Source organism: Cinclus cinclus, chromosome Z, assembly GCF_963662255.1.
Source record: "Cinclus cinclus chromosome Z, bCinCin1.1, whole genome shotgun sequence".
NCBI lineage: Eukaryota > Metazoa > Chordata > Aves > Passeriformes > Cinclidae > Cinclus > Cinclus cinclus.
This window is the reverse complement of record NC_085084.1, coordinates 63,441,982-63,455,475: the sequence shown is the minus strand read 5'-3', so window position 1 is coordinate 63,455,475 and position 13,494 is coordinate 63,441,982. Positions and strand designations below refer to the sequence as shown.

The 13,494-nt window shown below is 35.4% G+C and overlaps 1 protein-coding gene across 5 annotated transcripts in view; it reads left to right on the top strand.

Annotated features, from left to right (window-relative positions):
- Positions 1-9,400, top strand: part of PIK3R1 (phosphoinositide-3-kinase regulatory subunit 1) — a 55,130-nt gene extending 45,730 nt beyond the window's left edge. For 2 of the 5 annotated variants that reach the window (XM_062514016.1, XM_062514018.1), the window contains 9 exons: positions 2,534-2,636; positions 3,316-3,414; positions 3,546-3,726; positions 4,198-4,323; positions 5,338-5,480; positions 5,754-5,930; positions 6,029-6,097; positions 8,408-8,578; positions 9,036-9,400. In XM_062514016.1, the coding sequence (XP_062370000.1) occupies positions 2,534-2,636; positions 3,316-3,414; positions 3,546-3,726; positions 4,198-4,323; positions 5,338-5,480; positions 5,754-5,930; positions 6,029-6,097; positions 8,408-8,578; positions 9,036-9,225 (1,259 nt within the window). In that variant the 3' untranslated portion in view covers positions 9,226-9,400. Of the gene's footprint in view, positions 1-988; positions 1,129-2,533; positions 2,637-3,315; positions 3,415-3,545; positions 3,727-4,197; positions 4,324-5,337; positions 5,481-5,753; positions 5,931-6,028; positions 6,098-8,407; positions 8,579-9,035 lie in introns of those variants that run through there. The other 3 variants (XM_062514017.1, XM_062514021.1, XM_062514019.1) reach the window with 3 other exon arrangements.
- Positions 9,401-13,494: the final 4,094 nt, after the last annotated feature.

Genomic DNA, 13,494 nt, shown 5'->3' with positions numbered 1-13,494 from the left:
ACATTGACAAGAGACTCTTGCTTTTAAAAACAATTAACTTGATAAAAATATAAATGAGAATAGAGTAGAAAAATGGTGTGAAAGGGCAGACTAAATCTTATTGTATCCTCGTAACCTTTTTTATGTTCAGCAAAACCATTGTTTAAGATCTTGCTCACTTATGACTTTCTTCCATTATTTGAGTGAATCAGATGAGTGTAAGATTACAATATTTGGGGTTTATATTTCAAAATTAATTAATCTGGATTGATTTGAATTGCGTTTTATAACATAATGGTAATAGAGGAAGACATCTCTCTGATCAGCATGGTTTATATAGTGATATTAACTCTATCAGACCCATGTGCCCATAAAAAGAGTAGAAAAATGCAGAGTTCAAAACTATAATCTATATTTCATTATGTGGATGTATACATCTCTGTGTGTGTTTGTGTAAAATGAGTGTGGAATGGATATACACGCACAGTCATGCCCTTATCTAATGCATATCTAACATGTGTAGTAGTTCTAGAATCCTTTTAAATCTTTGAATGGCAAGCATCAGGCTTTCAAGCAGGAGAATCCACCTGAGATGTGACAGACCAGCTTCTGAAGGGAGCTGCCCTGTGTGTGAGTGTGTGTTGTGTGTGCCTGTGTGTGTAAGAGCTACGTGCTGCAGCATATCAGCCTTTTGTCATCCTGCCAGGATTGGACTGTACCATGCTGCAAAGTCAGGAAAATGAGCCAGGAACACAGGCAAGGAAAGCCCACTTGCTCCTTTTGTGTGTAATACCAGCTTTATATTGCAATTCTGCTAAATGTAGATTCTTCCCAAAACTGAAATTGTTCTAAGATTAATGTAGAATAAAATGAGGAAGCAGGAGTGGTTTGGTGACATTATTTTGACATGATTGGCTGAGGATTATGATGTAATAGGTTACAGTGCAGCCCCTTATAGGTTTTAAAATGAATTCCAAGACACCATTACAAAGGCAGCCTGACTCTTTTCTTGTATCTGAGCTTACTCAGTGAAACTCACACAAATGTACAATACTGTTTGGAATATGGAAGAACTGGATATAGAATGTCCTAAGACAGATATAAATTGTGGCACAGACTTGATGTTTTACATAGAAATGGATCCACCAGGTAAAACTGCAGTCTTATTATAGAAGACTTAATTAATTTTGGTCTTTACTATAGTTGCTGAAAAATTCTTACAGGATATATAGGATTTCTTTACTTTGTTTTTGATACAAATAGTTTTCTTTTTTTTCATAAATTAGAATAAAATTGTGAATTAGTGCATGGTTGTAGTAATTATAATCGTAACATATTAAAATACCTGACTGCTTGGTTGAATTTTTACTGAAGTGACCTGTTTCTGTTTTGATTTTATTATGTCAGATGTAGTTTTAGTCCTGTTATTTTATCATGTAAAAATTGTATTTCTTTTATTGCTATTTTTGCTCTCTCTGTTCCACACAGTGCCTAAAAGGAGATGCTGTAGTAACACTCATATTTCCTGAAACAGTGATTGCAAATCATTGGCTTGGATTATTGAAGGAAAAAAAGATTTCTGAAATCTAGCAATACTAATTGAATGCCTGTTGTAGCATCATTTTTTGTATCGCATGAAAGTATTGTGCTATCCTGATATTCCTTGCAACTTTGAAAACACTGTCTTTTGAGCATGGTCATAACATACAGCACAGGAATGATGCACTTACTGGAGAACTGAAAGAGCTGAGTTGATAGTTGATTTTTAATCCTGATTCCAGTGTAGTCCCTCTTGTTACTAAGTCAGTGCTGCAGTATCTTCTCTGGCACCCACTGGTGTACATATGCAGCTTTGACATTGAAAAGAAAATGGGGGGGAAGGGGGGGGGGAGATGTTTTTTAATCAGTCCTGTCATTTGGAACACAATTTATTCTGTAGAATACTAAGATTAACATGAGGTATATTTGGGTCACAGATGGGTTTCTTAAACTGTTTGGTTTATTATTTTGATTTTTTTTTGCAAATCATTGCACAGAATGCTGAGGATCACAAAACCCCAATTCTTCTTCATATATACTGTATTACTATGGGTTTGCATCTTTTATTACTCAGCTTCTAGGTAAGAAAACAGGAAAATTCCTCTAAGATCATTACATAGGAGGATAGAAAAAAGTGGCATGTTTTATTACTTGTGTTTGCCCAAAGACAGTGAAAGAAGGTAAAAGCAAAACTTCAGATTTTTTTGCTCAAATGCTTTCTTCACAGGGGCAGGAGTTGAGTACAGTGTTATATTTTCCTTAAAATATATTATTGGAAGATAACATAATTTTTTTAAACAGTAAAACTTAATTTTGAATTATTTTGATTTCAAATTTCTTAATTCCTGTAGTGTCTTTTAACTGTTAATGATGGACAACTCCATTTGGCAACCGGTTCTTTTTTTAAAAAACACAGAATTATAAAATTTATGTTAAAAAAAAATGTGTAATTTCAAGGAATATATGGTCATGTTTTCAGTGAGTTACAACTTTTCTTCCCCCCTTTCATTTGCAGCACTGCCTCCTAAGCCACCGAAACCTAATAGCGTAACTAACAATAGCATGAATAACAACATGTCATTACAAGACGCGGAATGGTACTGGGGGGATATCTCAAGGTAAATCACCTCAAGACATGTATTTCTTATGTTTGGCTCTGTGCTATTCTTGCTGTGCTATTCTGTGTATATGTATTATGCTTTGAGTGTAGAAAATGTACAGTTTTAAGAGCAATTTTATGGTATTTTCCATCATAAACATATTACAGTTGGTTTTATTCCAAATATGACTAAAAAGATACTGGCAGTGACTTAGAATGCAGTATACAAAATGATTGTTCTGTTACTTTAAGACTTACAGGAAATGCTAGCATGAAAAGATAGCACTAAGAAAGAATTTTGTTCTGGTCTTTCATTCAGAACCTCAGCTGTAGGCACAATAGTCAGCAAGTCAGACTAACAAGTGCTATATATTAGCAATATTTTTATCTGTACTATATATAGGTATACTAGACCAGCACTGTCTGCTCCAATTGCATAGGCTTGTATGAACAAGCAGAAAGAGCTGTGCATGAACAATAATTTTGTCCAGTAGTGAGAGCAGAGAGTATGCCATTTTTTATCCCACTTGTTCTCCAACAATTTTAAATAAGGTATTATGTAGTTGTATTGACATGGAGACATAGAAGGCTTCTAAAACACACATTTCAAAACATTTGTATTTTAATTTACAGCACTGTGGAAAAATAAGCATGTAAGAACTAATTGAAATGATTGGTTACTTTTGCTTTCGTTTTAGAGAAGAAGTAAATGAGAAGCTTCGAGACACAGCTGATGGTACCTTTTTGGTACGAGATGCTTCAACCAAAATGCATGGGGACTACACACTGACTCTGAGGTAACACTAGTTACTAATTACTAGGTCTGTAATACTTGATAGTAAAATGCAATAATTGCACTTAATGCAGAGTATTCTTCAGGAAATAGTACTTGAATCATGCCTAACTTTTCAATATACTTCATTTGCAGGAAAGGAGGAAATAACAAGTTGATCAAAATTTTTCACCGAGATGGAAAATATGGCTTTTCTGACCCATTAACATTCAACTCTGTGGTCGAGCTAATAAACCACTACCGGAATGAATCTCTAGCCCAGTATAATCCTAAACTGGATGTAAAATTACTCTATCCAGTATCTAAGTATCAGCAGGTAATTTAGTTTATTTTCTTTGCGTTTCACTAAATTACAGAGAAATTATTGCAGAACTTGCAGAACATGAACTTCAGCTCTGTTAATGTTTGAAAAAATCAAGTGGGTACAAAACTTTGTATTTTTGTTTAAAACCAACTCCAAACAAAAATCCCCAAATTTTACATGCTTTGCATGTAAATATTTAAAACTTTAAATACTGCAGACACACTGTGAGGAAATAAACGTCGTAATTATTATCCCACTCAGTGGTGAAATATGTAATTTTCAGTATAAAGCTAAACACTTGCAACACTTTTTGTCATAAATTTCTCATTTGCATGTTATTCATTTAGTGTATCTCCATATTGGTGAAAGAGGAATCACATTTCCATGTAATTGTCTAAGCATTTTTTAACAGTTTCATCCAGAAAAGCTGTGCAATATAATTGTCTCCTTACAGAATGTCTTTCTTCCTGCTTATCATTCCAGGATCAAGTTGTAAAAGAAGATAGCATTGAAGCAGTAGGAAAGAAATTACATGAATATAATACCCAGTTCCAAGAAAAAAGCAGAGAATATGACAGACTCTATGAAGACTACACAAGAACATCTCAGGTGAGCTAAGTTTGAACCAAAGGGAGAATGGCAGACTTTGCAGACTTTAAAGAATATTATTGTGAATTCATACTGCCATCTTCCTACTCCTCTCTTCCACCACCACTGTATTGCCCTGATGTGCTTGCTCAGAATAGTGTAATTGCTTACTCATGTTTGAGCAGCCACCACCTGTAAACTAAGCCACCCTCTGCCCAAGTCTGACAGCTCCATCAAAAGCAAGTACGTAACTGTCTTGATTTACCACCACTTCTGCATACTAACCTCATCAAGCTAAATTATGGTTTTCAAGGCACATTTGCAGGGAAGCATTGCATTTTATTTTGAGTTTTTGAAGGGTCTGGTTTACCTATGCAGGATAAAGAGATGACATGTGTAGGTGAAATGCAGGAATGAAAAGTTGCCTCTTGCAGCTTAATCAATTATTAGCCCTGCCTTGAAGTGTCATTGAATTAGTCCAGTTTTACAGACTCAGAATCAAGACTGCTTCTTAAAGTGTGCAGAAAATATGCCTAAAAAGAATTGAAGAACATTGGAGAATTGCTGCTAACTTGAACTAATGACTTAAAACTTGGCTACCAGCTAGGTTTGTAGGGGCAGGAGGGTAAACTAGATAATCTCCTGAGATTTGTCAAGGTCACCTTTATTTCAGAAAGCCAGGTGCCTCTAAGGACTTAAGTTTGTACAAAGGGCAAAGTGCACTGCCATGAGGTTCTAAGCTTCAATTTATTTATACAAATTAAAGATTTTAACTGATTCCTTTTTTAGCAGTTTTATTTCTTGAGAAACCTCATCATGGAAATCTTATCATGGTAGCCTTTTGCACAGGCCTATTTTCTTTATGCCATGAAGTTCAGCAGACAGAATACAGTTTGGTAATGGGATATTGCAAAGATATTCTTCTACATTGCAAAGTTATTCTTCTACAATATACTGAAGTGTTTCTGTGATACAAGACAATAAATCTTACTCTTTATCTGATAGCAACTGTAATAACAATTATTTTATTTTCAGGAAATTCAAATGAAAAGAACAGCCATTGAGGCATTTAATGAAACAATAAAAATATTTGAGGAGCAGTGCCAAACACAAGAAAGATACAGTAAGGAATACATTGAAAAATTCAAACGGGAAGGAAATGACAAAGAGATACAAAGGTCAGTATTTGATTTTGCATACCAAATTGTATGATTTTTGAAAACACAAACAATGCCAACTATAGGACTGCCTAAAACTGAAGCAAGATGACAAGTTTGAAATTGTTCAGTTGTAAGCAAAGTAGCCTCAAATAGGGTAGATGTGAACTGACAAAATCTATAACTACATCTAGAGAAATAATCTATTCTCTTAGGTGTCTACACCTCTAAATAGCAGACTATAAAGTAATGAATAAGAAATCAGAGTATAACCTAACACATTGTTCCATCTAGAATCATGCATAATTATGAAAAACTGAAGTCTCGGATAAGTGAAATTGTGGACAGCAGGCGTAGATTAGAAGAAGATTTGAAAAAGCAAGCAGCTGAATATAGAGAGATAGACAAGCGTATGAACAGCATAAAGCCAGACCTCATACAGCTGAGGAAGACAAGAGATCAGTACTTGATGTGAGTATCATGAATTAACAAATTTTAAGTTGTTTGGTTTTTCAATGGTATCCATCTTTTCTGACTAAAAATTAATTTCATTTGCAACTATTGTCCAGGTGGCTGACTCAAAAAGGTGTTCGACAAAAGAAGCTAAATGAATGGCTTGGAAATGAAAATGCAGAAGAGTGAGTATTGAAAGATTTAGATATTCTGGTGTTTCAAATCACCTGAACACAAAAGTGAGATAAAGCATATTTAAGCATATTTAAGTCTTGGACCACACAGGAAATCTCAAGCCTAGGTCTTATGCACACTGTTAAGACATGACAGCCTACATAATGCAAGTGTTAGAAAGAATGCTGTCTCACCCTCTACTCTTCTCCTTTCTTCAATGAAGTGCCTAATCAAGTTACTGTAACAAAGCACTGAAATGTAACCTGTCTTTTTTCTTGCCAGCAAAATTAAGTTCATAAGCTATTAGTATCTTAGAGAGGTCATACAGCTGGATAAATTGTTCAGAAGGCCTCTTAGGCATGAGCATGCCTTTTCCAAATCTCAGCTGTGAGTACCATTATGTTATTCAGTATAGAGGTACCCAGATCATTGTGTCACATTGCTGTTGGAGATGATAAATTTCTATGTGCTGAGGAATAGCCTCTGTTCTTGTGGTCTGATTTATTTTTCTGGAAAATGGCAGGGTAGTATTCTGTCATTTTAAACAGTTTAGTTTTCTGTAGGTTCTGACAGAGGCTAGGCTGACGAATACATTTAATTTCTTTCCTGGGAAAAAAGACAAAAGTGCTTGGGTTGTGTAAACATAGACAAAATTTAAACAAAAGCAAGACACAAAATAATATCTGAAGCACAGTAACAGTGAAAAATGAACAAATAGAAAAATCAAAATTGTGTCAGAAGTATTCATACCAACATTTTCTGTCTATGTAGTTTCTTTTGTATCCCTTTTATGCTGCCTGGTTGAATATACAATGAAAGCAGCAGACTGACAATAACTGTAGTGCATTCTGCCTTGCATTCTGGCCTTGTCCACATCTATTTTAATTTGTCTTGGTTTATTGAGTCTGCTGCTGTTATCCTGGAAATTGTGCTTATTGCTGTGGTAGAACCAGGAGGTAAAAATTACATACACATTTTAAAGTCGTGTTGTTTTCTCAGTCTTAGGACAATTCAAAGATGAGATGTAAAAAATGTAGGCACCTGTTCCCACTAGTGTTCCTATCACTTAAACAGCAGACAAAGAACACTCTGTGGGTTTAGTGTAGCATCAAAATAGTAAGTGAAACTGTTTTTAAAAAATCTTCATTTTCTCTCACTCTGATACTCCTTGCTGACAAGTCTCGTAACTGCCGAAAAATTAAACTTTTAGAACATGGCTTCTCTTCTGGAGTTTTATTGCAGAAAAAAATCCTCCAGTATAATAAGCAGGATAAAAAACAAGAATTGCTTTCTCTGGATGCTGGTTAAAAACAGAGCCACTACTGAATGTATGTGAATGTTGTGCAGGTCAAAATAGTGATGGGATTAGGGACCTGGTGATAGTGTTATCTGAAACAAAAGAACCCTTTCTCTTTATGAAAAATAGAATTCTGTGTGCAATTGCTGATTTCTGTAGACTACTTTGAGAATCTTGAGAAAGACAGAACCATGGATGAGTGAGAAGTCATCTTTTCTTAGACCAAGGAATACTAATTAAAAGCCTATTACCAAGAGAAAAAGATGCATTAGCCTAACCCAGACTTATTGCAAGCTGAGCAGGAGAGGCAGGGCCAACCAGTACAGGCTGTTATGGGATAGGGGAGCTCTGCAACTGCAGAATTCCAAAGTGATATTCATACAGCTGAACCAGATGCTTCCTTTTTCATGGTGGGCTTTAGCTCAGGATTCTCTGTAACTCTGAGTCAGCTTGATAGTTTGTGGGTGATTTAGTAGAGAAGCATGTATTGCATGTTTTTTTCATAATCTGCTTATAAGGAGGGAGCGAGAGAGAGAGAGAGAGAGAGAGAGAGAGAGCACTCTACTATTGCACCTTTTCCACAAAGCCATTCCCCTATAAATAATTAATCTGTCTCCCTGTGCAACTGCTCAGAGATTCTCCAAGCAGCAACTGTGGTTGATACATAGCATGATTTTTCACTGCTGACCAAGTGTTCTGATCTTTGGAAATTAAGCTGACTCAGAGGGTACTGATTTTGTTGGGCTTTCTATTTACCATAGCAGAAGTACTGAAGTGCTCACAGCATGTTCTGAAAAATAACATATCATCTTTTTATATACTTCCTAAAATTTACATTAGTATTCTTCAAAGAAACAAGAAACAAAGCTTATATTTTAGTTTTATCCAGTGGTTTAAATAGTGCAGTATTACTTGGTTTAAATCCCTAGTTTTAGCAAGGAGGCATCCTGTAATGTAGAATAAAGACTACGTAATTAGTGGATTTTGTTCTGTGTTTCACAAACACATTTTTTCTTTTCGACAGCCAATACTCTATGGTAGAAGATGATGAGGACTTGCCCCATCATGATGAGAGAACATGGAATGTGGGAAATATCAACAGAAGCCAAGCTGAAAATCTGCTACGGGGAAAACGAGATGGAACATTCCTTGTTCGAGAGAGCAGCAAACAAGGCTGCTATGCCTGCTCTGTTGTGTATGTACCCTAACTTGTGAATGATATAAGGGCTACCTTCAGCTGGGGGCAGATAGACACCTGTTCTGCATGTTCACAATTCCTCTTGGACCTTTAGGCTTAGAAGCAGGTCAAGGAGTCCTGAGGCTGTTCTTTTTGCTGCTCCATTTCCTACATGGCTCCAACCTGTGCCGCTCCCACAGAGGAGTCTCATTTAGAAGGGAAACCAAAACATGTATGCACTCCTTTCTGTGCAGCTGCTAAGTGCTGCCTACCTCCTGCCTCCCTAAGACAGGATAGCATTCACAGATTTGGACTAAACAGGTTTTTACCATTATCCCACTGCAGAACAGAGGAATTCTGTGTACAGACTAGCATCTTAAGATGTCTTGCTAATACCTTATTTTCTATCTTAATTTTGCTGTACTCACAAACTAAAAACTGGTTGTTTTTGTTTTGTTTTGTTTTTTTTTTCTAGGGTGGATGGTGAAGTGAAGCACTGTGTGATAAACAAAACACCTACTGGGTATGGATTTGCAGAGCCATATAACTTGTACAACTCGCTCAAAGAACTGGTGCTACATTACCAACACACATCACTTGTGCAGCACAATGACTCTCTCAATGTCACACTAGCCTACCCAGTATATGCACAGCAGAGGCGATGAAGATCTTAATACTCTGGGTTGTTTGTTGTTTTTTTTTAAAGAAATGATTTGTCAACATTGAGGCCTCTGGAGAGAAAAGGCTCCTTTCAGCTTTACTCAAGAATTTGCAGTATCAAAGCTATATGTCTTCAGATGGGACTAGAGATTTCCTTCACAACTGCAGTGGGAGAGATCACAGTGTTATGCTGTGAATGTACGTTTGTAATCTGAAGTACATTTTTTTTTTTGTAATCATAAAAGAAAAACACAAGAGAAAAATCCAAACCTGATCTCCCTGCAGGGACATAGAGGCCTTTAAGCATGGTGCTTGTTTACGACCACTTCTGAAGCTTTACCAGCTAGAACATTGGATTATCCAGACACAAGGTATAAGAGGTCTGTGTCTTTCAGTTATTGGAATTTCGTGGTCACAATCTGACTTGCAATGGTGTTGCTGCACTCAGTGGATCCATACAGCATCGTGGTTCTATTTTGGTTTCTGGTGAATGATATGTAGCAGAGTGGCACTTTCATTTCTAAGGGACACTTTAAAAGGACATCAGTTACAATATGTTGTTCAGAGTAATTGTAATAGCAAAGTGCCAGGAAGTGTTTTGTTTAGATGATTGAAAATCCTGCTTTAAGAATATATTTAAGACTGAAGAAAACAGGATTGTCAATGGCATACAGTGTATAATAATGTACATAGTACTGGATGACTAACTGTCATTGATGGAGAACTGTCAATACCAAACTGCTTTGTTTTTTCCTTTTCGCTGAAAGCTGAATTTTTAGACTATGCTATGCAATACTGGATTTTCTTTAGGCTGTAGTCTTCTCTCAAGCATATCTACAGATTAAGCTTGTTTTTCTTGTTTTTTTTGTCTTCTTTTTTTTTTTCTTTTGCCTAAGGATATTTTTTCTGATTATTATTTTTTTTGTTAATAACTTTCTTGGTGTTTTTTGTTTGGTTTTGGTTTTTTGTTTGTTTGTTTTGGGTTTTTTTTAAATTTTGTTTTGTTTTGTTTTGTTTTAATGTACAGGGAGCCAGCAAGAGTTGGCTTGAGAATTAAAACTATGAAATATTTTACAATTTTTGCTATATAGAATATTGAGCTACTAGCTCAAAGTTTAAAAAATTAGTAATTTTTTTTTGACTAAATATTTTGTTGGGCAGTGCCTGATAAGCTTCAAAGCTGCTTAATTCAATAAAAAATATGTGAACATTACAAAGTATCACTGAGTCCAACAATACTGTTTCAGAGATATTTTTAGAATACGGTACCATGCTACATTTGCTTCTTGAAGTATTTTGAACTTCTATCATGATTGTCTTTGTATATGGAAGACAAGAATAATAGTGTATCCTTCTTTGATAGTGACTGCAGAAAAAAAATGGGGATATTTTGCTACTGCAGTGTAGAGTGTAGGTAATTTGGATCTCAGAATGAATCCATCTTCACATTAAATAAATGACTTCCTGACCTCCTGTGACAGAATTTTTGTCAGCCTGTAAAGGTATTTTCATTTCACATGAAGGAAGTTTCTCTTATCTGTTGCCTAGGATTTTTTTTTGTATTAGTATTGTGGGGGGAAAAAATCCACCTCTACTCAGAATATTTGGATATAATATAGAACTAATTAAGACTTGCAAATGATTAGGCTATGATAAGTATTTTCAAAAGTCTGTAGGCTGAGGCAGTATCAAAGTGAACACTTTCATAATTTCAGGGCACCAGAGATTTTCAAAATCATTGTTCAGTTAAAGGAAACAAATATATAAATCTCACTAAAAAAGAGTTAGCTATAATCCTGGAACAGTTCACTGTTAATGGTTTGCAATGGTTGTTTTTTGTCCTGATCACTGAGGAAATTCACACGTTGCAAATCAATAAAGTAATGAGATTCAGAGAAATCTTGGAAAATATTAGAGTAAGTGAATGCGTGAAATTATTCTTCCCCCAAGATGCAAAAGATAAGATCCTTTACTACTAAAGAGAGTTGCGCACACAATCAAAAGACTGAGACCCATGGAGTTCTCTCATAATAGCTCTGGTTAGAGATCCTTGTTTTTTATTTCAAAGTATGCCATGCTTTATAAGCTATTGGAAATAATAACAAGAAATTTGCCAGTCTCTAATAATCTTTATATTATCTTTTCTTTTTTACATTGTCATTGTTACTTCAGTTCTGAGGCTGTAAAGCTCAGATTTTATTTTGACTTTGTGGTTTCTTTCTTTCTTTCTTTCTTTCTTTCTTTCTTTCTTTCTTTCTTTCTTTCTTTCTTTCTTTCTTTCTTTCTTTCTTTCTTTCTTTCTTCCTTTCTTTCTTTCTTTCTTTCTTTCTTTCTTTCTTTTTGTGAGTTGTCTTTGCTTTCCTATAGGTGTATTTTCTTAACTGTAATTTATATCAGAAACAGGATTCAACAAATACTGCTTCATGGTCATCACTTAGAAAATTATTCTGAATATTTTTTCTGAATAGAAGTTTAGTCTTCATGCCTTCCCTTCCTCATTCCACACTTTTTTCAGGCCTGTAGGACCATGTGAATCTGTTATACTGATAACTGGTTTATACAAAAAACACCAACAATTACTCTAGCACGCCAGTTATACTACTGGGCTTGAAGTTACAGATTAGTTCAATATACAGCAGTTTAACACTTATAGCAATCCAAGATATTCTTCAGACATATATTAATTTCTGAATGTTAAATATTTTAAGAGTAAAATCGCATTTTTTTTTCTGTAGGCAAAATATATGTAATCTGAATTGATGTTTCACATAGCACTTGTCAAGAAATTTTATCATAGTTAAAGCATTTGGATCTAATTTTCCTCATATTAAGAAAACCCCTGCTATGTCAGTGGGCCATATCCTTAGCATGCTCAGCCCAGTATGGAATATAATTTGTTCCTGTGTGCTGTGCAACTTCTCTTTGTGTGTGGCTGTAGCAGAAAAAAAAAAAAACAGTGTGTGTGCAGATTTGACACTTGCTTTTCTTGCACAAGCAACGAGAAATAAGCACTATGTTGAAAAGATGAGTGCTTAGGGCTTCTTAAGGGGATGTTCTGCCTACACAGGGTCTGTGCAATTTGCAGGGATTATTTATGCCCTCAAATTGGCATGAGTGGGTTTTCTTTGGTACTTACATATTGTGTGGCCTCTGCATTTCTCTCCCTCCTTAATGCACAGAGCTAAGTCCTGCCAAAGGCCCTATTCACTGCAGAGTTGTTTGTCTTTAATGTACCATAATGTTCACTCCAGTTTTGATTTGATCTCAGACTACTATATACAGAAAACAAAGCATGGGGATATAACAGAAGAAACACAGTGTTTTTCTGTATTTCTATTGATGCATAGTTTTTTTAATCTACTATAATTCATGGATGGGCTTTATTCTGTTACTCTTTTTTTTCTGTTTGTTTGGGGAATTTTTTGTTTTATTTTAAATCCCTGAGTTATGCTGCACTGCAGCATCACTTTCACGAGACCTTTAAAAGGTATGAGACATAGCAAAGAGAACCAAAACTCACAAGCAAAATTAAGAGTTTCTGTTTTACTTAAGTTGAAATATGAATTTGCAGGTTGGGGATGCATATCTGTGCATACTCGTACACACTTGCTGTGTTTATGTATGAACAGTTCCCAATATAGATGCATTTTCACAGAACATGATCGTTTTGCTGAGTTTAGTAAGTAATATCATTAACTTTGTTTAAAGACGCACATATGCACACTAGACCTTTGTGGGTGCAGCATGTTTCCAGATACAGTTAGAAAACTGAGTTTCTGTGTTGTTGGATAGTTTCTTTAAAAAAAAAATAGCTTGTCTGTATGGTTCCGTTATCTTGTCAAGCAATCTGTAAAACCAAATCTTCAGATTTTCTATTTGGTGTCAACTGTTCTGTAGTGACAAAATGGCTTCGTCTTGTAATTGGCAATGAAATAATAATGCTTGGGAAAACATTCAGATGCTTCTAATGGGGAAAACTGCTGATTTTCACACAGTGCTTTTGCTATGCATGGTATTAAGTTGGGAAAGTGAATCCTGATTCTGTTTTCTTCAGGGTCGCTTTAGAAATGGGCAGCTCAAAGCATAATGCCTCCCTTCGGACAAGGTTACAAAGTGCAACATTTTATGTAGAATCATGTGTTGTTTATGGCAGTTGAGACTAAACTGTAGGAGTTCATAAGGTTACATTGCACTTGTCCTAATGAGATTGCATTACCTGCCCAAGATGCTGCTATTTTTTTTTAAGTCTTGTTTTTTGAAAATAAAGCTCTGTT